The sequence below is a fragment of the Nannobrachium achirus genome (genome assembly GCF_963921795.1).
Source record: "Nannobrachium achirus genome assembly, chromosome: 11".
NCBI lineage: Eukaryota > Metazoa > Chordata > Actinopteri > Myctophiformes > Myctophidae > Nannobrachium > Nannobrachium achirus.
Window position 1 is genome coordinate 10534038 of NC_137820.1, and position 26265 is coordinate 10560302.

The 26265-nt window shown below is 41.6% G+C and overlaps 1 protein-coding gene across 1 annotated transcript in view; it reads right to left on the minus strand.

The window, feature by feature from the left end:
* Positions 1–324: 324 nt before the first annotated feature.
* LOC308294890 (pleckstrin homology domain-containing family A member 7-like) overlaps positions 325–26265 on the minus strand; it is a 91081-nt gene continuing 65140 nt past the window's right edge. Inside the window, exons 13-21 of the mRNA XM_080737805.1 lie at positions 23304–23416; positions 22097–22288; positions 20071–20167; positions 18046–18140; positions 16293–16580; positions 9124–9330; positions 7380–7513; positions 5946–6091; positions 325–1186 (exon numbers count right to left, since the gene is read on the minus strand). Coding sequence (XP_080593931.1) covers positions 1164–1186; positions 5946–6091; positions 7380–7513; positions 9124–9330; positions 16293–16580; positions 18046–18140; positions 20071–20167; positions 22097–22288; positions 23304–23416 — 1295 coding nt within the window. The 3' untranslated portion in view covers positions 325–1163. The remainder of the gene's footprint in view (positions 1187–5945; positions 6092–7379; positions 7514–9123; positions 9331–16292; positions 16581–18045; positions 18141–20070; positions 20168–22096; positions 22289–23303; positions 23417–26265) is intronic.

Consider the following 26265-nt stretch of genomic DNA (forward strand, 5'->3'; position numbering starts at 1 on the left):
ATAACTTGGTAAATAATTAATGAAATGAGAATATGTAGGCATACATTAACTGAGTAAATATGCTAGGTGTGGTTGTGCTTTTGTTTATATGGCCAGTGGTTTTCTTCTGGGATATTATTGACCTGGTTCGCACAAGATGTAGCATGGAACAACCATAGGCGCCCTCTGCGTTGAAAAATAAGTTGGTTACAGTATATAAAACAAAAATGTATGTCCCAATTTCATTCAAGAAACCTCTAGTCGTTACAGTAGAGAGAATAGGAAGCTAGCTAGAGTTGAATACCAAGTGTGAAAGAACCAGCCAGGGAGGAAGTAACATTTTGTTAAAATCTTTTATTTTCAATAGCGTAACCATTATTTGTTTGTTTTGTGCTTGGATTATTACTGTAAGTGTATTATGCACAACAACATTGTGTTGACAGGGGGAATCCTTGCATTTCATGGCAGTGTTAAGCTACAAAAAAACATACAATCTGGTGTATGAACATCAAACAAAAATATATTATCATAAATACAGGTTTCATGTATGAACATATTCATTGCTGTCCTGAAATATAATCATCATTGGCTTTAAAAGTGTCAGTCATTAGTTCACTCTCAAAAATAGCAACCATACGTGACACAGCTGGCAAAAGGTAAAGGTTGTTCAGTGTTATAAATCACTCCAATGTCAATGTCATGTCAAAGTGCAGAAGCCGAAAAACAACAGTATGATTTTACACACTTTGGTTTCATTTAGCAAACAGGGTTTTAGCACGTCACCCATTTTCAACCCATTCTTCATATTATTGGTCCTTACTAATGCTCATTGCTCACCACAACTCACTCTGCGTCTTATTGGTGGGCTATGGACAGTTCGGCATGCTGAAATAGAAGCCCTTATTCATGAATTATTTTTGTTTTTAAATGATTGGTAGGCACTAGGCATGTTTCTGAACTGTCCACAGCCTTCCTCTGAGACAGACCGAGTTGACAGAAATGGCACCATCTTATAATTATGAGCATAGTGAGGAGGGCTTTGTTTACACTGTATGAAGATGGGTGAAGTGGTCCTTTACGTATTTCACCCGCTAGTATTAAAACAATGTTTGGTTCCTTTCTCTTTCTGTCACACAGGTATGTCCTTCCACAACATGGTTGGCACAGTGATCCTTTTCTTTGGGTCAGCGCTCAGAGGCAGCTTTGGCTGAAAGATAAAAGAAAACAAAACACATTTGGATGTTACATTTTAGTCTTATGGTGGTCATATATGTCAAGACCACCTGAGCCATAGTAAGTCTACTCTTACAGTAACCAAGGACCCTGAAGTTCACATTGTCTACATCACTGGTTCTCAACCTGTGGGTCGGGACCCCCAGAGGGGTCCCCAAATTATTTTGGGGGTCCCCAGATGTTAAAGGGATATTACACTTTCAAAGTCATTTTATCGTCTAATCAGGCTTTTATGAACACCCTGAACAGTTTTTAATTTGCTTGATTCAATATTTAGATATTTGATGTAAATGTTACCAGGCCCGACACGCCCAGGCCCTCTCCACATACACACCCATTGTAACTTCAAACTCCATTTTAACCATGATAGATTAATTAAAAACACCCGTTGTTTTTTCTGTTGACTCATACTACCCTCCTAATACGTGAGCAGGCCGTTTTTTCGATAACTTTTTTCATTAATTTTTAATAATTATTTGGGAAAATGAAAAATATTTACTACAAAAATGGATTATTAAAAATAAATGAAAAAAGTTATCGAAAAAACAGTTTGAGTCACCAGAAAAAATAATGGTTGTTTTTAATGAATTTATCACGGTTAAAATGGAGTTTGAAGTTACAATGGGTGTGTATGTGGAGAGGGCCTGGGCGTGTCGGGCCTGGTAACATTTACATCAAATATCTAAATATTGAATCAAGCAAATTAAAAACTGTTCAGGGTGTTCATAAAAGCCTGATTAGACGATAAAATGACTTTGAAAGTGTAATATCCCTTTAAGCTAAATGTTAACATTGTTTTATCACTCAACAGTAAACAAACCAACATAAAGTTGAAGTGTATAGGCCTACAGGGTATCTGCACATATTTAAAGTGACAATTTAAAGACTTTAAAGACCTTTTTAGTACCTCTGGTCAAACATTGGTCAAATTGTCAAATATTAGAGGCTGAAATTGTGAAAATAGCCGATCTACATGCTCACAACGCCTAGTGTTGCGAGACGTTGTGAGCATGTAGATCTGCTATTTTCACAATGATTGAGTCAAACCAAATGTAATGCCAACTCCTACAATTCCAAGTGCTCCCCAGTTCAAATATAATTATTTTGGGGGTCACGGCCTGAAAAGGTTGAGGACCACTGGCCTACATCACTGGTTCTTAATGTGCCTGGTCCGAGGACCACCAGAGGGTCCGTAATGTAACACTGAGAATGTACTAATGGAACTAAATGGACCTATAATGGACTATTTGGTTCCCTTTGTTAATTACAGAGTACATGTCAACCATGCACATAATGTAACTTCGGTCAGATGCCTGAAGAAGGTTGTTGACCGAAACGTTGCATCTATTTAATAAAAGAGTTGTTTTTGCAAGTGTAAGATGGTGTGCGGGTCATATGTACATTCTGTGCATGTTTGAAAATACATTGATCCCTAGTACCTACGCACCCATCTCTAAGCCTATATCAGGTGTGCATAAGACCTTTTTGCTTAATTACAGAGTTAAATTAACACTGATCATTATACAGGTAGATTGGGTTCCAAAGATGGAGAAAAAAAGATTACATTTGTACACCCTCAGAGTTGGACCCCTGGAAGGGCCCCCAGACATGTCACATGATACTCACATGATACTGACCAGACACTGACATAATACTGACCATGATACTGACATAATACTGACCATGATACTGACATAATACTGTAAACACACTGGTATTTCAGCTCCACTTGTTTATTGCTGTTCGTTCAACATTTTGATCCTACTGGATCTTCATCAGGACTATGATACTGCTATTCAGTGAGAGGGGGCTATGTCACAGGGCCTGACATCTATATAGGCAATCAGGGACGTGCTGGGCCCCTGATTCAGCCCGGGAAAAAGAGTTGTAGAGGCCCTCATTGCGCGCTATAGAGAGAGATCTCTCTCTATAGCGCTGCTGCTACTCAAAGATTTACCATTTCAGATCATGACAAATGACAGGCCAGTGGGCCAATTACATGAGTTATATTTCGTCGTTGTCGGTTGGAAACCTTGTATGTCCAAAACCGTTTGTTTTGTATTTATCTTTTTAAAAATGAATTAAACTAGTGAAAACAGCCAATCTACAAGCACACAACGCCTCGCACCGCGAGGCGTTGTGTGCTTGTAGATCTGCTGTTTTCACTACTTTTGTGTGACGGCCTTGTATGATGAAGCAGGGCTTTACTTTGCGAAAAAATTTACACATTTGAAACTTGGAGATACAAGGTTTCTGCCCGACAGTGACGATTTACTTTGTTGGCCACCCAGCCCCCAAAATGGAACGAAGGCCGACATTTTATTTTTTATTTTTTTCCTAATGGCCGGGAATGAACCGGCCGTTCGGGAGTTGTCCCGCTTTTCCCAATGGCCAGCACGTCCCTGAAGGCAATTCTACTTATCATCGTAACAGGAATTAAAATCACATACTAACAGTCCAGTTTAATGTAAAATCTTATGTTTGATAATAAATAAATAAAATATTACGATTTAATTGGGGGCTGTAAGGGACCTGAATATTGGATAGGGGTTGAGAAACACTGGTTTAAATGATTATAGGACACTTGATATCTCTCCGGTAGCGATAGACATGCAGCAAAGAATCGAACCCGCGACTCACTGTCAGGCTATGTTAGAGCCTATCTTTGGTATAACCACTAGACCATTGGCGCCCCAATTATGAGACAACATTTCAAAGTCAGGTAATCTTCCTTGGCATACTGATATTCTGGCTGAGTACTAATCTATTGTAGCCCTCCAACAATAATTTATTTTTGACTCAGTTCTGGTAAGGAGTAGGCTAAAACTCCTCAATTACATTACACAAACCTTTTTAAACATAACATAACATTTAACGGTTTAGACAAAAACACTTGTAACAGCACCCAGGAAAGTACACTACCGAATCTAACACCACCCAGGGAAGTGCTGTACATTTCCAGCAAAGTAACACCCCCAGGGAACCAACACCCATGAAACAACACCACCCAGGAAATATACCATCCATGAAACAACACCACCCACTAAACAACACCACCCTTGACACAACACCCATGAAACAACACCACCCATGAAACAACACCACCCATGAAACAACACCACCCACGAAACAACACCACCCACGAAACAACACCACCCACGAAACAACACCACCCATGAAACAACACCACCCACGAAACAACACCACCCATGAAACAACACCACCCATGAAACAACACCACCCACGGAACAACACCACCCACGAAACAAAACAACACAACACCAACCCATGAAACGACAACCATGAAACAACACCACCCTTGAAACAACACCCATGAAACAACACCACAGCACCACCCAGGAACCAGCACAACACCCAAAAAAAGGAGAAATATCTGCACTGCAAAGAATAACCACAATTTAAGTATCTTATTCACAACATTTCTGTGGACTCATTGGATGCCTGTAGGTAGTCCATTTTTTGACAGAGTGCTGTGAATAATTGACTTGAACGCAGTCACTTTCTTTACCCTGTATCGGTTGGAGGCACACTCCAGTAACACCACCCAACAACACCACCCAAAGAGCTACTGTAACGGCATCCATCCACGAGGGGAAGTGGAGAGGTTTACCTGCACGTGTTCACCGCCGCCCCAGCCACTCATCTCTTCCTGCACACATACCAGGGACAGCACTGTTACCAGGCTGATGTACAATAGCACTCCTACCTACATAGTGATGAGTGGCCCTGCTTGCAGCGGCGTCACACCAAATTCTGGGCCCTGGGTACAAGGATTCACTGCAGGCCCCCCATGAATGTTAACTATTGAAAAATAGCAGATATACAAGCTCACAGCGCGGCACCGAGTGCCGCGCTGCGAGCTTGTAGATCTGCTATTTTTGAAAAATTGTGAAATTGTGAAAATGTGTGCAAGAAACCTATGTTTCCATGTCAGTGGTGCTCAAACCTTTTCATGTCAAGGACCCCCAAGAAGATATTTATTTGGCCACGGACTCCCATCTAAAACTATTTCGTTCCAGGGACCCCCACAGAAGCAAAATTTGAGTTACAAATGTTCGCTTAAAAAATACATATATTCAAAGATTTGCACACATTTTCAAGACATTTCTTGTAGCTTGTATATCTGCTATTTTTCAATAGCTACAGTTACTAGGGCCCCTCCACCTTGGGCCCTAGTAACTCAGTACCACTCCCCCCCCCCCCCCCCCCCTTGTGATGATTTTTTTCAAATTTTATATTTTTTTGTATATATAGATCCATCTCGAAGAATTAGAATACTGTGTAAAAAAAGCATTGCAGATGCCATAGCAGCCCAGATCATAACTGACTGAGGAAACTTCCCACTGGACTTCAAGCAACTCTAACTTCAGACGGTCGACATTTCTCTATTATAAATCCTTGTTTTGAGTGGTCTCGTGTAATATTGTAATATTTTGAAATATGGACCTTTGATATTCATTAGCTGTATGCCATTAAAAAAACAAAATTTTAACAAAAAAAGTTTGGAGTAATTCACTGAATGTCCAATGTATCTAGAATATATGAAAGTTTCAATACATATACAGTATGAAGGTTTCTGTAAAAGTTACAACTCTATGTGTGTGTTTGTGTGTGTGTGTGTGTGTGTGTGTGTGTGTGTGTGTGTGTGTGTGTGTGTGTGTGTGTGTGTGTGTGTGTGTGTGTGTGTGTGTGTGCGCACGTAGGGTTCTAACCTGCCACCAGCTTGCTCTTGCGGGAGGCCTCGGAGGCCAGGGCGTGAGACACTGTCATGATCCTCTCCTGTTGTTGTACGACCGAGTCCAACTCACTGAAGTCCACAGGAACCCAGTGACCTGAGGACATCTGCATGTTCTGTACACTGACACACACACACACACACACACACACACACACACACACACACACACACACACACACACACACACACACACACACACACACACACACACACACACACACACACACACACACACACACACAATAAAACCCACTATCAACTTTTAAATTCAACAGTGAGTGTTGTTCATTCCCCTTTATATATACTATATATACTGTATATATGTCTGTGTGTATATATGTGTGTGTGTGTGTGTGTGTGTGTGTGTGTGTGTGTGTGTGTGTGTGTGTGTGCGTGCGTGCGTGCGTGCGTGCGTGCGTGCGTGCGTGCGTGAGTTCGTGCGTGCGTGCGTGCGTGCGTGCGTGAGTGCGTGCGTGCGTGAGTGCGTGCGTGCGCGCAAATGTTCGTCTAATAATTTATCCATCCGTCCACATTTAAAGATTTGATTCCCACCAATATTTGACAATGAAGTACTATGTATACGTATACCTGACTGTGGCCTGGGTTTGTTTTTTCCACCCCGTTTTCTTATTAAAATGACAATATTCTGCATGATGGCAAAATAAAAGCATGATACAAATGTATTTCCCAGGGTGCTCGCTGGCCTAGTGGTCAAGGCGCATACCACATGCTAGGCTATGACGCCTGCTGGCGTCGCCGGTTCGATTCCCAATCCGGACGACCTTTGCCACGTCATTCCCCATCTCTCCCCCCATTTCCTGTCAGTCTACTATCCTATCAAATAAAGGCATAAAAAGCCCAAAAACAAATCTTTAAAAAAAATAGTATTTCCCCTGTTCTGTAGAGCAGTGGTCCTCAACCTTTTCAGGCTGTGACCCCCCAAAATAATCATATTTGAACCCCATTGGGGGTCCCGACCCACAGTTTGAGAACCACTGCTCTAGCGTGCACAGTAAAAATCGCGTATTTATTTTGAACTCTTGAGGGGTGTACAAATGGAACCAAATGGACCTGTGCACAGATGGACATGTGTACAGACACGCTCAGAGTTAAATGAACTGTGTTCATCTTAAAGGACAACTTTGTTTTTTTTTACAACAAAGAAAATAAAAGATGAGTGTTAAAATGTTTATGGGGGCTAGTAGTGTTACTGTAAATAGTAATAAAAAATATGAAAATACATATTTAGACACTTTAGACCCACCCACTGAAATCAAGATGGCTAAACGTGCCGAAACGATAGAAAGCAGTAAATGAAAACATTTTAACACTCACCTTTTCTTTTCTCTAATTACAATCTAAAATATGAACCCTTGTTGTAAAAAAACTAAGTTGTCCTTTAAAGTACCTGGATTTAGCCAGGAGGCTCCTCATGCGCTGGGCCTTGCGGGAACGCTCCTCCAGCTCCTCCTGACTCAGTGGCTCCTCAGGGTCGGACTCCACGTAGCGCTCAGGGATGGGGACCTTCCTGGGCTTCCCCAGCTGGAAGGAGTTGGACAACGCATGGCCCGTCATGTGGCAATTTAAGTGTATATTCCAACATGGTTAACTGACCCAAAAATGTGACGTGATGTGCAAATGAGCGATAGAAATACAGATCACGCAAGTATCACCATTAAGAATGTATGAAAATGGAAAGAAACATATATATATTTACACAAATATTCATATCAATTATTTTAAGCCTAGAATCAAGCCATCCAGGATCCCGGTGTATCATGAGTCATGACCATAAAACCTTTGATTCTGTGAAGAAATAAATACATACAAATTATTATACGATATACTATATCGTCGTTGTCGGGCAGAAACCTCGTATCTCCAAGTTTCACATTTTTACGTTCTTTCACCAAGTGAAAGAACAAGATCATACAAGGCCGCCGCACAAAAGTAGTGAAAACGGCAGATCTACAAGCACACAACGCCTCGCGGTGCGAGGCGTTGTGTGCTTGTAGATCGGCTGTTTTCACTAGTTTAAATCATTTTAAAAATGTTAAATGCAAAACGAACGGTTTTGGACATACAAGTTTTTCACCCGACAACGACGATATTTAATAAATACCCTTTGTTTAGCTGTAACTTATTTCTTTTCACGGAATTGCAGCAAGCGCTGGCCCCTTATTCCAACCGTGTCCCATTATTATAACAGCATTCAGTTATGACGTCGTCACCTCCATACCTCTAGGCTGATGTCCAGGTCATATTATAACATAGCATTCAGTTATGACGTCGTCACCTCCGTACCTCTAGGCCAGGGGTGGGCAACTTTGATGATGGCGAGGGCCACTATATTTCCACCTTCACTCCAGAGGGCCACATTGCATATTGCTACGTCCTACTTTGTCATTCTAGTATCTCATACAAAAGAAGCAAACAATAGCAGATCTACAAGTTCAAAACGCATCGCAGCGCTTGTAGATCGGCTATTTTGTGCTTCTTTTGAATTGGAATCCTGAATAATTTTGTTGTTATTTTTTAATTGGAATCCTGAAATGTACCATTTTGATTTCATTTCAAACACATTTAATTATATACTCATGTTAACTTTATGAACCTAAACACAAATACATTCGACGTAAAAAAATACATTTTAATACTACTATACTAGACAATAAGCTACTAATATAGACTGACGGAATTAAAGCAGGCCATGTTTGGAATTATAACAGCTGAAATCAATAATATATCAGTATTCCGATATGAACCTGTGGGCCGCATTACGTGAAGGTGGGGGCCGCATGTGGCCCCCGGGCCGCCAGTTGCCCATGTATGCTCTAGGCTGATGTCCAGGTCATATTCAACATTATTGCGACCTACGGTCGCTTATCTCCCGATTAGGGAGTCTTACTGGTTATAACAGCATTCAGTTATGACGTCGTCACCTCCGTACCTCTAGGCTGATGTCCAGGTCATATTCAACATTATTATAACAGCATTCAGTTATGACGTCGTCACCTCCGTACCTCTAGGCTGATGTCCAGGTCATATTTATAACAGCATTCAGTTATGACGTCGTCACCTCCATACCTCTAGGCTGATGTCCAGGTCATATTATAACATAGCATTCAGTTATGACGTCGTCACCTCCGTACCTCTAGGCTGATGTCCAGGTCATATTCCACAGGCTCCACGTCCACTTCTCTCAGGGGCGCAACGGTCGCCGTCGCCCACTGGTCTGACGATTGGATCCTCTGTCTGTCCGTCATCTGGCCCCGCCCCTCATCGCTCTGGCCCTCCGCCCCCAGGCGCTCCTCCAGCCGATAGGCTCCACCTCCCTCCCGCGGCGGCCCATCACAGACCTGGGGAGGCGGTCCCAGTGAGTCTGATTAGAACCCATTTAGGCCTGAACGTAAATCTGTGTCACGTTAGATTTGAACCACTTTAACCATTATTTTATGCTTTAACTGTTAAAGAATAGCAGATCTACAAGCTCGCAGTGCGGCACCGAGCGCCGCGCTGCGAGCTTGTAGATCTGCTATTCTTGAAAAATCGTGAACATTTGCGCAAGTCTTTGAATATTTTTGACCCCGATTCTATAAATGTCTTCTTAATCCTTCTTCTAAATCAGTGGTTCTCAAACTTTTTCCTGTCATGACAAGGACCCCCAAAATTACATGTATTTGGCCGGGGACCCCCATCTCAAAATATGTTGTTCCAGGGACCCCCCAGAAGCAAATATTAGAGTTACAAATGTTCTCTTTTAAAAAGATATATTATTCAGGGATATATATCACGATTTTTCAAAAATAGATAAGATATATTCAGGGATATATATCACGATTTTTCAAAAATAGCAGATCTACAAGCTCGCAGTGCGGCACTCTGTGCCGCGCTGCAAGCTTGTAGATCTGCTTTTTTTCAATGGTTAAAGCATTGAATGATTCTACGCCTAAATAGGTTAGGGCAGTGGTTCTCAAACCTTTTCATGTCAAGGACCCCCAAGATGACATGTATTTATTTTGGCCGCGGACCCCAATCTCCAACTAGTTTGTGCTATAGGGACCCGCGGAATATTTGTGTTAAAAATGTTTGCTTTAATAATTATTCTAAGATTGTTACAGGACACCTTGGTGCATCCGGCTTTGTCGGGCGTCTACACAAACCCAATTGGCCCATGTTCAGGGGAAGGAAGCCGGGAGGGGAGGGTGACATTAGGTCACCTCACTTCACTCCTACGGGCTGGAGTGGCACCTGTCAGGAGGGGATGATGGGTGGGAAGTAGGGCATTCGCAAATAGAGATTTTTAGTATTCAAATTATTCGACCTCAAAGTATTCGAATAGTCGAACATTCGACAGGATTGGCCAAACTGTCAAATATTAAGTAAGCAAGAGGCGAACATTGTGAAAATAGCCGATCTACATGCTCACAACGCCTCGCGAGGCGTTGTGAGCATGTAGATCTGCTATTTTCACAATATTTATCTGCGGAACCGAGTCACATTAAATGTAATACCTACAATTCCAAGTGCTTGTCAGGGTGGGGGTCCCCAGTTCAAATATGTTTATTTTGGGGGTCACGGCCTAAAAAGGTTTGAGAACACCTGGTATAGCTCTAGCATTAACAAATTCATCCACCAGGGGCATTGACAACTCATTCTTATGACTTCCTATCTCGCCAAGCTTTATAAACTATGTCTTTTTTAAAGAGAAAACAATAAAAAAAAAAAAAAATAAGCGAATATTCGACTTCGGTGAACGTCGTCGAATAATGACTTTGATATTCGAATATTTGGTGAATGCCCTAGTGGGAAGAGTAGGACAAGGGCCCTACGTCCTACTGGTGGGGGCCCCTCACTTAACAAGTACAGTAGGTCAGTAGGATACAACAGTGCCGCCAACACAGAAATGTGTGCGGAGAGGAATCAGTTGGCAAAATGACTAAATTAGGGAGAAAAGGGGGGTAAAAAACTGTTGGCTACAAAATAAAAAGGCCTTTAAATTTTCATTATTTTTATATGTCTTCTCACTGGGACAAAATACAGACATTAAAGGGCCACTTCACCTCTGGGACAACCCTATCTTATTTTATTGTTGTTTAGGACACGATCAATGCATTTTGCTAGTGATGCATTTTGCATCATATGATGCAAAATGCATCACCAGTACATGCTGAATACTAAAATATCTCAAAAAACAGACCGAACACAAAAAAATAACTCAGGATTGTGTTGATCGTGTCCCAAACAACAACAAAATAAGATAGGGTTGTCCCAGGGGTGAAGTGGCCCTTTAAAGCCCCTTTTCTTGTCCGATTGCATTGCTCCTGAATTCCCCTAGAGGGAGACAAAGACCAGAATAAACAGTGGACATTTCTGATCTGGCCTGTAACAGACAGAGGAGCCTATTTGGGGGGGATTTCGAGGGATATCATGTTTAGAGTCCAGACAAGAGGGAAACAGACACCAAAGATACTACTGTCAGCATGGGGATTAGTCTGCTCTGTAATCATATATCATTCATTTTACAGGTCTGTCTCCCAATTGTAACAAATGCTCCCTCTTTCCCCGAATCTCTTCACTGCACACACATGCCAGCGCGCACACATAATCCCCTTAGTGAGTGATCATTTAAAACCATGCATAAATCCTTCCAACGTTAGACTGTATTCCCATGCATAAACAAGAAGGGGCATCCCAATGCCTGGTAGTAGTCAGTTCATACCATGAGGATCAATCTCACACATGCCCACGCACGCACGCACGCACGCACACTAGCTTCCCTATTCTGGACATGTCATGATAGGCGGAACATTTGGCAGAAATAGGCAAAAATTAAGCTGAAATAGCAGATTTATAAACTCAACCCGTTGTGTGAGCTTGTAGATCGGCTATTTTCAACAAAGAGCTTTAGTGTAGAGAGGAAAAAGGAGGGGACCAAGTATTGAACCCTGAGGGACCCCAGCCAAAGAAGTATATCGTCGTTGTCGGTTGGAAACCTTGTATGTCCAAAACCGTTCGTTTTGCATTTATCATTTTAAAAATGATGAAAACATTTGATCTGAAAACAGCCTATCTACAAGCACACAACGCCTCACGCCGCGAGGCGTTGTGTGCTTGTAGATCAGCTGTTTTCACTACTTTTGTGCGACGGCCTTGTATGATGAAGCAGGGCTTTACTTTGCCAAAAAAACGTACAAATCTGAAACTTGGGAGATACGAGGTTTGTTGCCCGACAGTGACGATATACTGGTTTCAGTGGTTAGGAAAAAAACATACAAAAACATGCATGCATAATTGTCACCAAACCCCCTGCCAAAAGAGATAGGAAAAACACAGCCAGAGGACATTCAGAAGCAGGAAGTCTTTATTGTCGAGCGCAGTTTCTCTCTACACGATATAAAAGATACACACGCTCAGGATAAGTTGTGTAATTGCTTCCCGATTACATAGAGTTAAGTGGTGATTAGCAGTTCAGTTTGTCTAAAAGCTCAAATAATGTAATGCTACCCCCTCTACTACTGAGCCGTTTCCTCGTTTTGCTTATTTCATTATCATCACTGATCTGAAAACTGGGTGGATGGGGAAGAGCAATATGGCAGAAACACTGGCACTAGAAGGGGTGATGATAGGGTGTAGGTTGAGAATAGCTGTTTGAAAATAAGGTCACTGCATTGACCAGAAACACTAGGTCTACTCTGATGCTCTACATCGGAGTCTACACTAGGGCATTAACGACTTGTGATTTTAGCAAGTCGACTCGACTCAGTAAAACGTTGAGTTGAAGTCGACTTTATCGTTTGACGACGTCATCGCATAACACACGACCCCCCAATTATTGGGGGGTGTATAGAGGGTATGTATAGAGGGTATCTCTTCACATTTCTAAAGTGCCAATTTAAGGACTTTTTAATACCTCTAAAACAGCAAATTAAACATTGTACAAATTGTCAAATATATAGACAGCAGAAACTGTGAAAATAGAATTTTTTTTTTTTCAACTTCGACTTTCTCTGGTGGGAGTCGACTTGTGTAATGAAGTCGACTGAGTCGACTTTTACGTTAATGCCCTAGAATCTACACAGTTAAATACTGACCGCTAACTTAATTCTGACCGTGTACACGGAACCAAATGGACACGTATTTGTTACGTGTGTGTACACAGAGTTTACTTTTGAAATGTATGTTAACTAAGTAGTGCACACAGTTACACTGATCTAACTCTGAGAGTGAGAGGTAGCTCTCATGATACTAAAGTCAGCATTGTCTTTTGAAACCATTATAAAAAAATATAAATTCAAATAAATTATACATACATACAGTACATATAGGCTATATATATATATATATATATATATATATATATATATATATATATATATATATATATATATTGTGTTTGTTTAACCTAACCCTAACCCTTTAAAAATATATTTTTGAATCATTAAAATATTATTAATTGAATACACAACCTATAATGGACAATCTCGTGCTTTTCCATTTGTAATTAATTGTTTCTGCAATGTTGCTTCCAACCTACCCAATCTGTCTGTGATATGTAAAACTGTACTATAGGCCATTTAAAAAATATTCAAATACTTTAGGAATACTTCAACTTCCACTGCGGCAGTGTGTACAGTAAGTATCAACCACAGTCAAGTAATAAAAAATATCATTTTGGTTAATAAAACAAAGTGTATGAAAATGCAGAAAATGTAAACATGTTATTTTTTGATATGAATGGATTAAATAAATATGGAATATGCTCTGGCTGTTAAGGATGAAAGAGAAAAAAAATCAAAAAGTCAGCAGGCAGCAGGAGTTGATTAACGGCATATTGCTCGGGCTTAATTTATACCACGATGCGTGGGCCGATCTACAAGCTCACGACACGTCGCCAAGCGACACATTGTGAGCTTGAACGTCGGCTATTAGTTAGTGCTCAACACCATCGTACAGAGGAGTATAAATCAGGCTTCAGTGTTACGAACAAAACAGAACACAAAGGGATGATGATGGCGTGTTTTGAGTTAGTCTAGACTCTGCAGCCTACCTTATCATATCAAAAGGAATTGTATGACATTTTGAACTCAAGTTGTTCATTGCTAACTAGATAATTGTTACAGTGGGGGAATTGTTCCTAAAACAGATATCAATCGTCATTTTCATATAAGGTGCAAAGGTTGTTGAGAACATTAAAGGAGTAGTTCACCCCCAAAATGACTTTTTTTCTATTGATTAGTCATGCCATGGAGACTAGAGTTCAATAATATTTTTTGGTTTTTGTCACATTCCTAAGACAAAAAATTGATTCGAGTAAATTTACCCCCATTGATTCCGGATGGGGACCCGTTTCGAAACGGGTCCCGATCCGGAACGAATGGGGGTAAATTTATTGTTATCACATTTTTGTCTTAGGAATGTGACAAAAAACAAAAAATATTATTGAACTCTAGTCTCCAAGGCTATTTGTTTAAAATGTCCAATTATCTTATCTTACATGAATGAAAATACCACCACAAACTCAATACAGGTTTGTGGCTAACTGTGCAGTGTTTTCAACGAGGTAAAGAAAATATGATGTATGTAACATGTAATATGAGTATATGTGTGGGGCGAAATAAACAGAATGAAATGAAATTCAAAATGTCATAAATATTTCTTTAGTAATATACCCACCTGGTTGAAAGAGATGAGCAGCATTTAAGCTATAGCGATTGCCACAAACTGATTCTATGATTAGCAATGCATGCACAAAGTGATTGATAAAACCAGTGGATCACAAGGTGAATTTCATGACAAAGGCAAAAATTAATTAAGGAACCATCAGTGAAACAAAGGCACTTGGATTTCGTCTGAGGAAAAAGAAAGCGGGGAGGTGAGATTGTGATTTTGTGCCTTTAGCATTAGCATTACCCACTCTCTTCATATATCTTCAACCTGAAAAACCTTATAGACATATTCCTCGATTCTCTCTCTATATGCTCTCTAAATATACCAAATCTCTATAAAATAGACTATACAAATGTATACTGAAAATATCCCATTTTAAATAAATAAAAGTGTACATGTACACAAGGCATGTAAATGTACAGCAGTGTTTCTCTCTATTTTTCTGTTATTAAAGTTTTCTTTTCTTTCAACCTGGCCCCGTTTTCCTAGTTGCCATAATGCAGATCGGTTAATTCAAATGTCATCACTTCCTTCAGCATTGTACTACTTTCTGCAGCCAAATCAAATGACGCTACAGAGTTTACAATACATCCTCTCAACGCAAAATGCTAAAGTGGCGTTTAAACATTTTATCCATACAAGGACATTTATCACACTGAATTTGAGTCATAATAATAATATCGTCGTTGTCGGGTGGAAACCTCGTATCTCCAAGTTTCAAATGTGTACGTTCTTTCGCAAAGCAAAGCCCTGCTTCATCGTACAAGGCCGTCGCACAAAAGTAGTGAAAACAGCAGATCTACAAGCACACAACGCCTCGCGATGCGAGGCGTTGTGTGCTTGTAGATCGGCTGTTTTCACTAGTCTAAATCATTTTTAAAATGGAAAATGCAAAACGAATGGTTTTGGACATACAAGGTTTTCACCCGACAACGACGATATGCTATTGTATACTTTTGTGCATTGCCAAGATACGTCATCAATTACAGTGAGCATGGCGCCTGCAGAGGTTGTCCAAACTCGCCACTAAAAGAAGTGACAAAATAAAAATCACCAATCGACATGGCAGAAACAGCTAGGAACACAGGGCGCTGGCTGGGGGGAAATATTCTTTAAAGATAAAGAGAAAACAGGAAGGGAGAGCAAGAAACCTCCCTCCCTTTTCTCAGTGGATCTACATTCAGTGTTGTGTCAGTGAGGCGCCACAAGAGGGCAGTGATAAGTGGGTTCACTTTAACCCTTCCACCGTAAAAAAAATTAATTAAATAAAAAAAACACAAGCACTAAAAACACAGGGAGTGACTGTCTCAGTCCAAAACCAGCCAGACGGCCGACCCCCCCTCCTCCCATATTAGTTCCCAAAGTTCTGGGCAAGCCCCATCAGCTTAACATCAGCCAAGCTAGCTAGCCAGCCAGCCAAAGCCAGTCTCGGTCTCTTTTAGCCCGAGGTTAGTAGTACCCGCGGCTAACAGCTGTCGGTCACACACACACACACACGAGAGAGCGCGTTAGCGTGTTAGCGTCCCAGTGTGAGTTATCATGTGGCAGGGGAGGGCTGGGGCGTGTAGCAGCAGCGATGGTGGTGGTGGTGGTGACTTTGGGGGTCCCTGTGCCTGCCGCTGCTGCTGCTGGGAGCTGTGGGGTAACGTACGGAGGAGGGTGCTGCCGGGTCCGAGGAGGTCCCGCCGGGCAGCCGGGAGGAGGAGGACCGCTGGGAGACGGAGGAGGAGAGGCCCGCGCAGGAGGAGCGCTCGCCCTGGCTGAGGTTGCGCTTACGCTCGCGCACCAGCGCCCTCTGGTGCCTCTTCATGCGTTCGAGCTGTTCCTCGGCGGTCATGCGGCCACGTTGCTGGCCACCGGGGGCCACTAGGGTCCCGCCTTGCAGAGGAGGAGAGTCGGCAGGAGAGGAGAGGCGCTCCAAGGCACTCCTGGGTCGCTCCTATGTGACGTAGAGTTACAGGGAGGAGGGGAAAAGAGGAAGGAGCAGTTGGGAGGGAGAGAGGGAGACAGGCAAGTAGGGGAGAACGAAAGGGAAAGAGAGAGGGAGGAAAGAGGAAGAAACTGAGGGAAGGTTGGAAGAGGGAGGCAGGCAAAGAGGAGGTGAAAGGTGGAAGGGTTGGTAGGAGTGGGGAGACAGAGAGTGGATGAAAGAGTTGTAGAAATGTAGGAATAACGTGGAGAGAAAAGGCGAAGAACAATGGACATAGAGTACAGGTAGTGAAGGGGTGGAAAGATGGAGGGAGATAGAGATGACAATACGAAGGTAAACAGATGTAGGATGAGAGGGGTCAGGACAGAGAGAGGTGCAGAGGACCGGAGGGGTAGAGGTGGTGGTAGGAGTGGCGTGATAGCGGGTTAAGTGGAAAAATGTATGGATGGATGTGGACAATGAGATTGGGGAACAGTGAAAGAGGTAAAGGAAACAACAATGGGAGGGAAAGTGAGGACACTGACAAATACCCACTGCAACTTATAGACCTGGCAACAAAAACAGCACAGTGTGATTTTAATAAAATAATTGATTAAAAAAAACGATATATATATATATATATATATATATATATATATATATATATATATACAGTATAGCAGATCTACAAGCTTACAATGTGTTGCGTTGTGAGGTTGTAAATTGGATTTAATTTTCTCTATTTGTGCGTGACACCATTGTACGGTATGTTGATTTGTTGATCACGCGTCGCGCTAATAGCCATATATAGACCTGGCCAATATCTCTACATGATGATACCTGTGGAGTCACCAGCTCATCACCTAGATCTCCATATATGGAGCTGGCCAATACATCTACATCTGACTCCAGATATGGATATAGCTGACCTGTTCTGACATCACAATGATGACTCAACCAGCTCAGCAGAAGGATAAAAAAATACCTGCATTCTCGGAATATTTCATATTCAACCAACGCTCTTGAGAATCTCCAACTCTATTTTCAAGAACTCTTACCAGCACAGGACATCAGACAGCAGGACGCATTACCTCTTCAAGATTCTCAGTCTCATGATAACCAGTGTGGTTGTTGCGACACAAGTCACACTCGCAAAATAATTTCGTCCTTGTCCCTTTTATGCTAATATACAGTATATGGAGATCCATGATGTCATCAATACTAAACATCCCCCTTAGGGCGTCTTACTGGTATAGCATTTATTTAAAAACATCCCAACTACACGTCACACTTGCAAAAGAATTTCGTCCGTGTCCATTTTATGACCATATATGGAGATCCCTGATGTCATCAATATTAAGCCCATATCCCCCTTTGGGCGTCTTACTGGTATATCATTTGTTTCTAATCATCCCAAAATACACTTCTTTTCAATTATTCAATGCATCGAAAAAGTAGCTGATAATGGCTAGTTTCAGCCCTAGTGGTGACTCACTCTGGTTACGGACCCCCCAGAAGGACCCCTCCTTAAGGTGACGAAGGAGGAGACGGAAGTGGGCTGGTTCAGTCGAGACGAGGAGCCAGAGAGACCTGGACAGACAACATACTGTGTGAAGTGGGAATCATGATATTACTATAGTAGTAGAACTATACCAGTCATAGTAGTAATAAGCAGCACTTGAGGGAAAACTTGAGTTAGCAAATGCTTTCATTTCTATTTAATATATAGGCAAATGATGGTCTCTCGGCTCCTTCGATAGTCTAATAGCTCATTACAGTAAGGACAGTAGGATCTGACATGGTTGCTATGTGTATTCTTATAATTTATTTCAGTGTTTCTCAATCTTTTTTGGCTTGAGTACCCCTTTAGCTGATTTTCTATTTTTCTTTTGGGGGGCATTATCTTGAGTACCTCCTGCAGTGCCTCCGCGTACCCCTAGGGGTACACATACCCCCATTTGAGAAACACTGATATATTTTGTCCTGCATAATGCAAGCTTTGTTGAGTACACGATTGTGTATATAGAGGGTATGCGCATGCATAAAGTGAATGGCAAATCGAGTGGCGAAGTGAGTGGCAAAGTGATGATTAAGTAAGGGATAATGAATGGCTCCGCGGTGAATGACGATAGATAACAGACCGACGGACTGATAACTTATCAGGCCGAAGGGATGTTATCTATCGTCATTCACCAAGGAGCCATTCATTATCCCGCTTATTACCCGGCTACTAAATAAAATTAATAATTTGACTCAAAACTAAAAACAAAACAAAGTATTTCCTTGTTTACAGACGGCTGGAAGTGTTCCACAAGTGTTGCGCTGGGCGTCCTCCTAGCGCGACACGGTCGCCTTGGAAAACAAGGAAGGGCTGATTAGATAGAATCCATTTTCTGATACTACGTTGTCTATTTCTCGCTTAAAATATTAAAAAAAAACATTCTTGAGAGCAACGTTTAGTTGTAAATGTCGCTGTGTGTCTGTTTACATGGCTGACATGTTGGCTACAGCACAAGATTCACACAGTGCAGCTTGACTGCAGCAGGTGCTTTGAGTCTTTGATTAGGCAGCGGTCTGTTATAGAGCGGAGCGGTCTGTTATCGGGGAATATCAGACCTCTGATTTCAGCGATTGACCAATCAGAATCAAGCATTCTAACAAGCCGGGTAATAACATCATTTAACGTTGTTTAATGCAATCAGATAGGACTTTTCTGTTTGGATGTATCGGCTGTCAAGGCCAGAAAGTAGTTTTTTTGACCGCCACTCAGTAGGCGTTCCCGCATATCTTCCGGGTATAATGATGATGTCACACGCATACCCTCTATTCTTTTGTATATTTTGCTCATTATTGATGGTGCTTTGTTTTTGTTCTCAAAAGGCAAACCTATCGTTGCTGTCCGGCAGAAACCAGCTAACTCTTTTTTTCTTTTCCCTTCATAAATCAGTGCTATTGAACCTTTATGCCTGTGTGTTGGTTAAAAAAATATTGAACCAATGAAAAGTATTAAAAAGCGCTTCTGACAAAATCCTCAAACTGTCAGTCCAGGTACATAACATGGGGGGTTAATTTATAAGTGGTGTAGACCAAGTGTCTTCAACAGGGGGTCCGGGACCCTTAGGGGGTCCTCAGAGTTACTATAGGGGGTCCTCCAAATCTTTGTGTGATAGAAACTTTTTTTTAAATGTTTTATATTAACCACTTGAACCTTAGTGTCCTTATATTCTGAGAACTTAGGCCAAAAATAGCAGATCTACAAGCTCACAACGCCTCGCGAGGGGAAAAAGAGCAGACTAAGTACATAATGACTTATTAAGTATTGACAGTTCAAGTGGTTAAATATCTGAAAACACAAATTTACATGAATCCAAAATACACTGATGATTGTAATGTCAAACGATGAAACTATATCATGGAATCTATGAAAAGGTTGTGGGGGTCCCTGGACTCCCTGCTTCATCTCTCCCTCAACGAAGGGGTCCTTGGCTTAAAACGATGAAGACCCCTGGTGTAGACCTACCTTTGCTAGGGAGAGTCTGGTAGTTCATTTCAGAGCCTGCGTTGCTGCGGCCCAAGCCAGGCAGCTCTGGTTCACTCAGGTACGACCGCAACTCCACCTGCAGGGAATAAAGACTGAGTTTAACCCATTTAGGCCTAAAATGATTGAACGCTTTAACCAGTGAAAAATAGCAGATATACAAGCTCACAGCGCGGCACCGAGTGCCGCGCTGCGAGCTTGTAGATCTGCTATTTTTGAAAAAGTCGTGAAAATGTGTGCAAATCTTTGAATATATGTATTTTCAAAGCGAATGTTTGTAACTCAAATTTTGCTTCTGGGTGGTCCCTGGAACTAGATATTTTGAGATGGGGGGTCCGTGGCCAAATACATATCATTTTGGGGGTCCTTCACATGAAAAATTATGAGAACCACTGACATAGTAGTCTCTCGAGAACAGACTGAGCTCCAGTGAAGTGAAAAGGACCTTTTCTTTGACGATGGCTGGCCAGATTGCCGACATAGAATCATTGTGTTTTTCAAAAAATCTTAGAAGGATTCAAAAGACACTTGCGGTGCCGCGCTGTGAGCTTGTATATCTGCTATTTTTTATATTTAAAGCATAAAATATTGCGTCATATTGTGTTCAGGCCTAAATGGGTTCAAGGCTTGTGTTAAACAGAGCAACCGTGTGTCCATTGGTGGTATGTCGTTTTCACACACAAAATGTCCCTTCCCTCAGCTCCTTTTGTAAGCAGTGTTAGGTTAATTTCAGTGTATTTATTTACCAAGAACAGTGCATCTGCACATGCCCTCCTGTCCTCCTATTACATGAAGACAATTAAGGCCATGTTTAGACGACAGCGGTCTGTAGAGAAAACGGCGAGGTCCGTCCTGGGACCTCGCGGTTGCGTTGACACTTTTTTTCCAGTGTTCACGAAGACATCCAGGGACTGAAACGAATGTAGTGTGCACACCAGGTCACTAGGTGTCAGTGACACACTGGGTGCGTTCGGAAACCCGCACCGGGTGTGTGCTCAGTGTAGTGAGTGCAGTGGGCGTGTCGTTGTAGAGTGCGTTCAGTGTGGCTTATTTACGAACGACCAGTTTTAAGAGGCAGTTATGTGCTTTGTCACTCTGAACTCTCTAGCCTAAACTTTCTGAAAAGCAGCAGTTGCTAAGTATGCTAACGTAACGTTGCTATTGAAAGGAGATGTAATTCATTCATAACATTGGCATACCTGCTGTTAATTTACATGTTGATGTGTGTGAAACTATCAAGCCCAAACGACCAATAAAGCTGTAAATGCTGCATTTGCGGTCATTTCCTCCATTGTTCACAGCTGAGAAGCGCTCGAGACACGGCGATGAAAACCAACCAATCAGAACACCGAACCACCGCACCACACCGCCTAACCCCATCTTCTGAGTAGGGTTGGTGAGTGCGTGCACTCAACACACCAGTGCGCCGCGCACTGGATTTCCGAACGACAACGCACCAAGTGCACCGAATAAACGAACGACAACATGGCACACCAGTGCGTTGAGTGCGCATTTCCGAACGCGCCCACTATCTGGCAGTGTGTGACATCATGTCCGCTCCACTTCCTGTCACAGCATTTGTTTACATAATCACCATGGCAGCATACAGGCTCCACTGCTGTCGGCTTTGCAGCGTCAGTCATTACATCACACATTTCCGGTTTCCCTGTAACTTGTCCGTTTAGGAGGAAACGCAAGGAGGATTGTTTCACACATTTTCACTCAAAAATTCGGATTTACTATCTTGCGTTTCCAGCCCCTGAAAATGCAGTTGAACGGAACGCATATCTGACATTTAATTTTGCGGATTTCTTGTGGAGGCAGCGTCGTGGAAGCAGCGGCGTGGAAGCAGCGGCGTGTAAACGCCGCCTAAGATACAAAGAACTACTGGTAGTCTAGTAGGTAAACCTAGCATCTGTCTAAATAATACCTTATTATCTAAATCATAATGGCATAATTTGCTACAAGCAGACAAGAGGTACTGTGCCTACTGTGAATGTTAGCATACCTTACAGTCTCCATTAATACACTGCCCAGTTTCTCTGTCTCTCTTCCTCTCGTCCGACTGTCTCTTGAGGCCACGGACTGATGTGTGCCGAATGACCGATGCCTCTTTGGGGAGCGGTGGGATCACAGGGGGCGTGTCTTCATAGTCATAGAGGCGGGGCAGAGGTGGCCTGGGTGGGGCGCTTTCCTCAGCCTGTACAAAAACAACCACCATGAAAATATTTAGAATAACAGTGAGCATTAAGTGTTTTATCTAAATGGCCATCTTAAGTGCATTAAACATCAAAAACCGAAAACTCAGAGCATCACTATGGCAGTGATGTTACTAGGTTTTCAATGTAATGGGTCCCGGGACCCACAGGTGGTCATTCAAATGGGTCCCAGAAAAGTTTTATGAGTCCTCAATACAATGTTTTCGAGCGCTGTGAGAATGTAGATCGGCTATTTTCAAAATGTTTGCCTATTTCTTATATTTATTTTACAAATTGGCTAATGTTTGAACTTAGAACTAGGATTTCTAAATACACTAGGCTACAGACACCCATTTAATTATATTTATATCACTGGGACCCCAATTTATATTAAATGTTAAAATACTAGAGTACAAATGGAACAGGTCCATTTGGTTCCATTTGTTCACCGAGTTACAGACCCATAAAGTTCTATTTGGTACGTATTTGGTATCATTTATCTGGGGACCCCCTGGAACTCCCTCAAGGACCCAGGACCCCACTTTGAGAACCACTAGTGAAAATAGTTTTTAGCTGTTCCAGGTTTAACTGATTATAAATCTTTACAGTGTTTATCTTACACAATACATAAAAAAACAAATTAAACTATCTAAACTAATATAGCAACTTAAGTAGAAGAAGTAAATTATTTGAACATGGACTCCAATGGAGGCGCATCCTCGGGACCCCAGGACCATGACATGAATGAGTCCCTGGGCGACTTGAATGAGTTTTTGATGCGGGATGCGCACGTAATGACATCACTGCATACTATGGGTGATTATTTCCTTTAAAAGGGCCATACCAGCAGTGTTACTGCATGTTAATTCCCAAAACATATCATATTAGAATATTTTCATACACATTTCCCTACCTTCCAGGAAGCCATCGGTTTTCCTTTCATCACAGTTATCATTTTGCAGTTTTAAGTGCAGATTGATTTTAGAAGTGTAGCTGAAAATAGCCCTGGACACTCACCCACTTTGGCACGGTGTTGTGAGGCAGGGTCTGGGAGCTGCGGACAGGGGGCTGGAGCTTGGCGCTCTGAGAAGGCACTGCTGGGTCTGACACTGAAGGCACTAGTTTCCTCTCTTTGACACAGAGGTTCGAGAGAGGGTATGACATGCAACATGCAACAACAGATCAGGTGATGGATAATATGACACAAATCTATATATATATATATATATATATATATATATATATATATATATATATATATATATATATATATATATATATATATATATATATATATAACATTTTCTTTTTATTAAATATAATAATAATAATACGTTTCACATTCTGAGATGAGATCAGGAAAGATGACAACACTTTAAAGCAGTGTTTCTCAAATGGGATAGGTGTACACCTAGGGGTGCACAGAGGTACTGCAGGGGATACTTGAGATGGAAATTGATAAAAATGAAAAATGGAAACTTTTTACTGATATGTTTCATGATAAAAGGCCCACTTCACCTCTGGGACAACCCTATCTTATTTTATTGTTGTTTGGGACACGATCAACACAATCCTGAGTAATTTTTTGTGTTCAATCTGTGTTTTTAGATATTTTAGTATTTCAACATGTACTAGTGATGCATTTTGCATCATCAGTGATGCGTCTAGTACATGCTGAAATACTAAAATATCTAAAAAAAACAGATCGAACACAAAAAATTACTCAGGATTGTGTTGATCGTGTCCCAAACAACAATAAAATAAGATAGGGTTGTCCCAGAGGTGAAATGGGCCTTTAATGTATGTGAATGTGCTGCTGTAAAGCTTTAAACCAAATTAAGTACGAATTGTGACTAGCAACTGTTACTGATTAGAAAACAATAAGTTACTTACTTTTATTTTCAACATATTGACATAAAAAGATCTTTTGAGATGTCAGTATATTTCGATCAAAATGTTGTCGGGGGTACTTGGATTCAGCAATCAGGAAAAGGGGGTACAGAAGCCCAAAACGTTTGAGAACCACTGCTTTAAAGGGCCATCCACACCAAAACATTCTGTATACATGTTGAAAATTCGTGAGGATTCTTTTTGGGCTGTCAGTGTTTCTATTGTTCATCAAATCACCCTGTCGCTGTTAAAGGTTAAATGACATTCTGTTTTTACCAATCATAAAAGTCTTTGCCCTGGTCCTAAAAACATGTTTTAAAATGTTTAAACTTGAAAATCCACTCCATGGAGCCATGGTGTCTCTCTCTGTTTAGGTGTCATGAAAAACGGTCTGTCACCTGAAATACTCTAAACTCACCACCAGGGGAGCCTCTCTCTCCCACTCATTCTAACAAAATAAATATTAGTAGGCCTATAGTGCAGTAAGTACATGTACTTGAGTACAATTTTGAGTATTAGCCCTAACCCTAACCCTAACCCTTTCCAATTTTCAATTCTTATACTTCTACTCCACTACATCTCAGAGGCAAATGCACTTTATCTCTCCACTACAATCATTTGGAGGCTTTAGTTACTAGTAACTTTGTAGATTTTGATTATTAATACAAATCAATCACTTCAGCCCTTATAGGACAGCGATTCTCAAACTATGGTACCCAAAGTGGCCACACACACACACGCACGCGCACGCACACGCACATACAGATCTGCGGCCGCCCCGGCTCCAACACACAGAGATGCGTGCTCGCATTTTTTGTTGCTTTCGCACAAGACAGTGGCTGTGACACAGACACACACACAACCATGGCAGCTAAAGAGGCTGAGCTAAGCCCTGGCCTGAGGCATACGCGTCTGCATGATCAGCGGGGAATTGTGTCATTACGAGCCGAGGCGCGGGTGTTTTTTCTTACCCCGGGAACGATACATTACCGGAGCCCTGCGGTTACTATGTACCTTCGCGGAGTTCAATTTAGACCGTCGGCGCCGCGGTAACGTTCAGCTCCGCTCCGCAATGCAGGAAAAACGTCATGGTCCTTTGTAGTTATAGCAACATATTTTGGCTAAATGCCTCAGTTTAGAGAAACACCTATTGCTTGTGTTATAGCGTTTTACTGTCTGCTCGCATTACTGTCTGTCTGTCTGTCTGTCTGTGTGTGTGTGTGTGTGGGTGCGCTGTGCACTGTCACAGCAACGACAGAGTGTCGGTAAAAGGAGGGAGGTTCCACTTAGCTCTACCCCGGGGAGCAGTGCACTGTTAGTCGGACACAGCCGACACAGAGTGTCGGTAAGAAGGAGAGAGGTTCCGCTGTGCGCAAATACATAGCGATTTTAATTATTTCACTAAAGCATAAACAGACTACTTGATATGAAGGATATTGATGTAAATAAGATATTTGAATGGATAAATGTATTTTATATGCCCATATTTACAATTAAAGGACGATATAATGTAAGAGGTCACTTCCTCAAAACTTGGGCTGTGGAGAAATAACTCTATGGGAGAAATACAGACAGGGAGACTGGGAGAGAGGAGGACTGACGACGTATGAGTCCAGTATCCAATGAACTGCACGTTTGAGACTCATTATGCAGAAACCGGCACAAACACACAGATAGCAGGAAAACCACTGCATGTCAAAAGTTGTGTTTTTTTTGGTGTAATTGAGGCCAGGGAACATTAAAAAAAGCATAAAAAACTCAAAATGTATTTTTGGATGTCACCACCCCTTTAAGGTTGTGGTGTTTACTTTTTAAAACAACATATTCATAGTTATGGGAGTATGTATTGCTCCAGGTGTGGAAAGACCTTAACCCATTTAGAACGGGTACACATTATTGTGTATCATTATTTTATGCTTTAACTATTGAAAAATCTGCGAGCTTGTAGATCTGCTATTTTTTTTTTTTATCGTGAAAATTTGAATTTTGACCTGATTCTATAAGTGTCTTTTGAATCCTTCTAAGACCTTTTGTTTCTATGTCTGCAATCTGGCCAGCCATCTTGATTGATTGAATAATTTATTAGAAG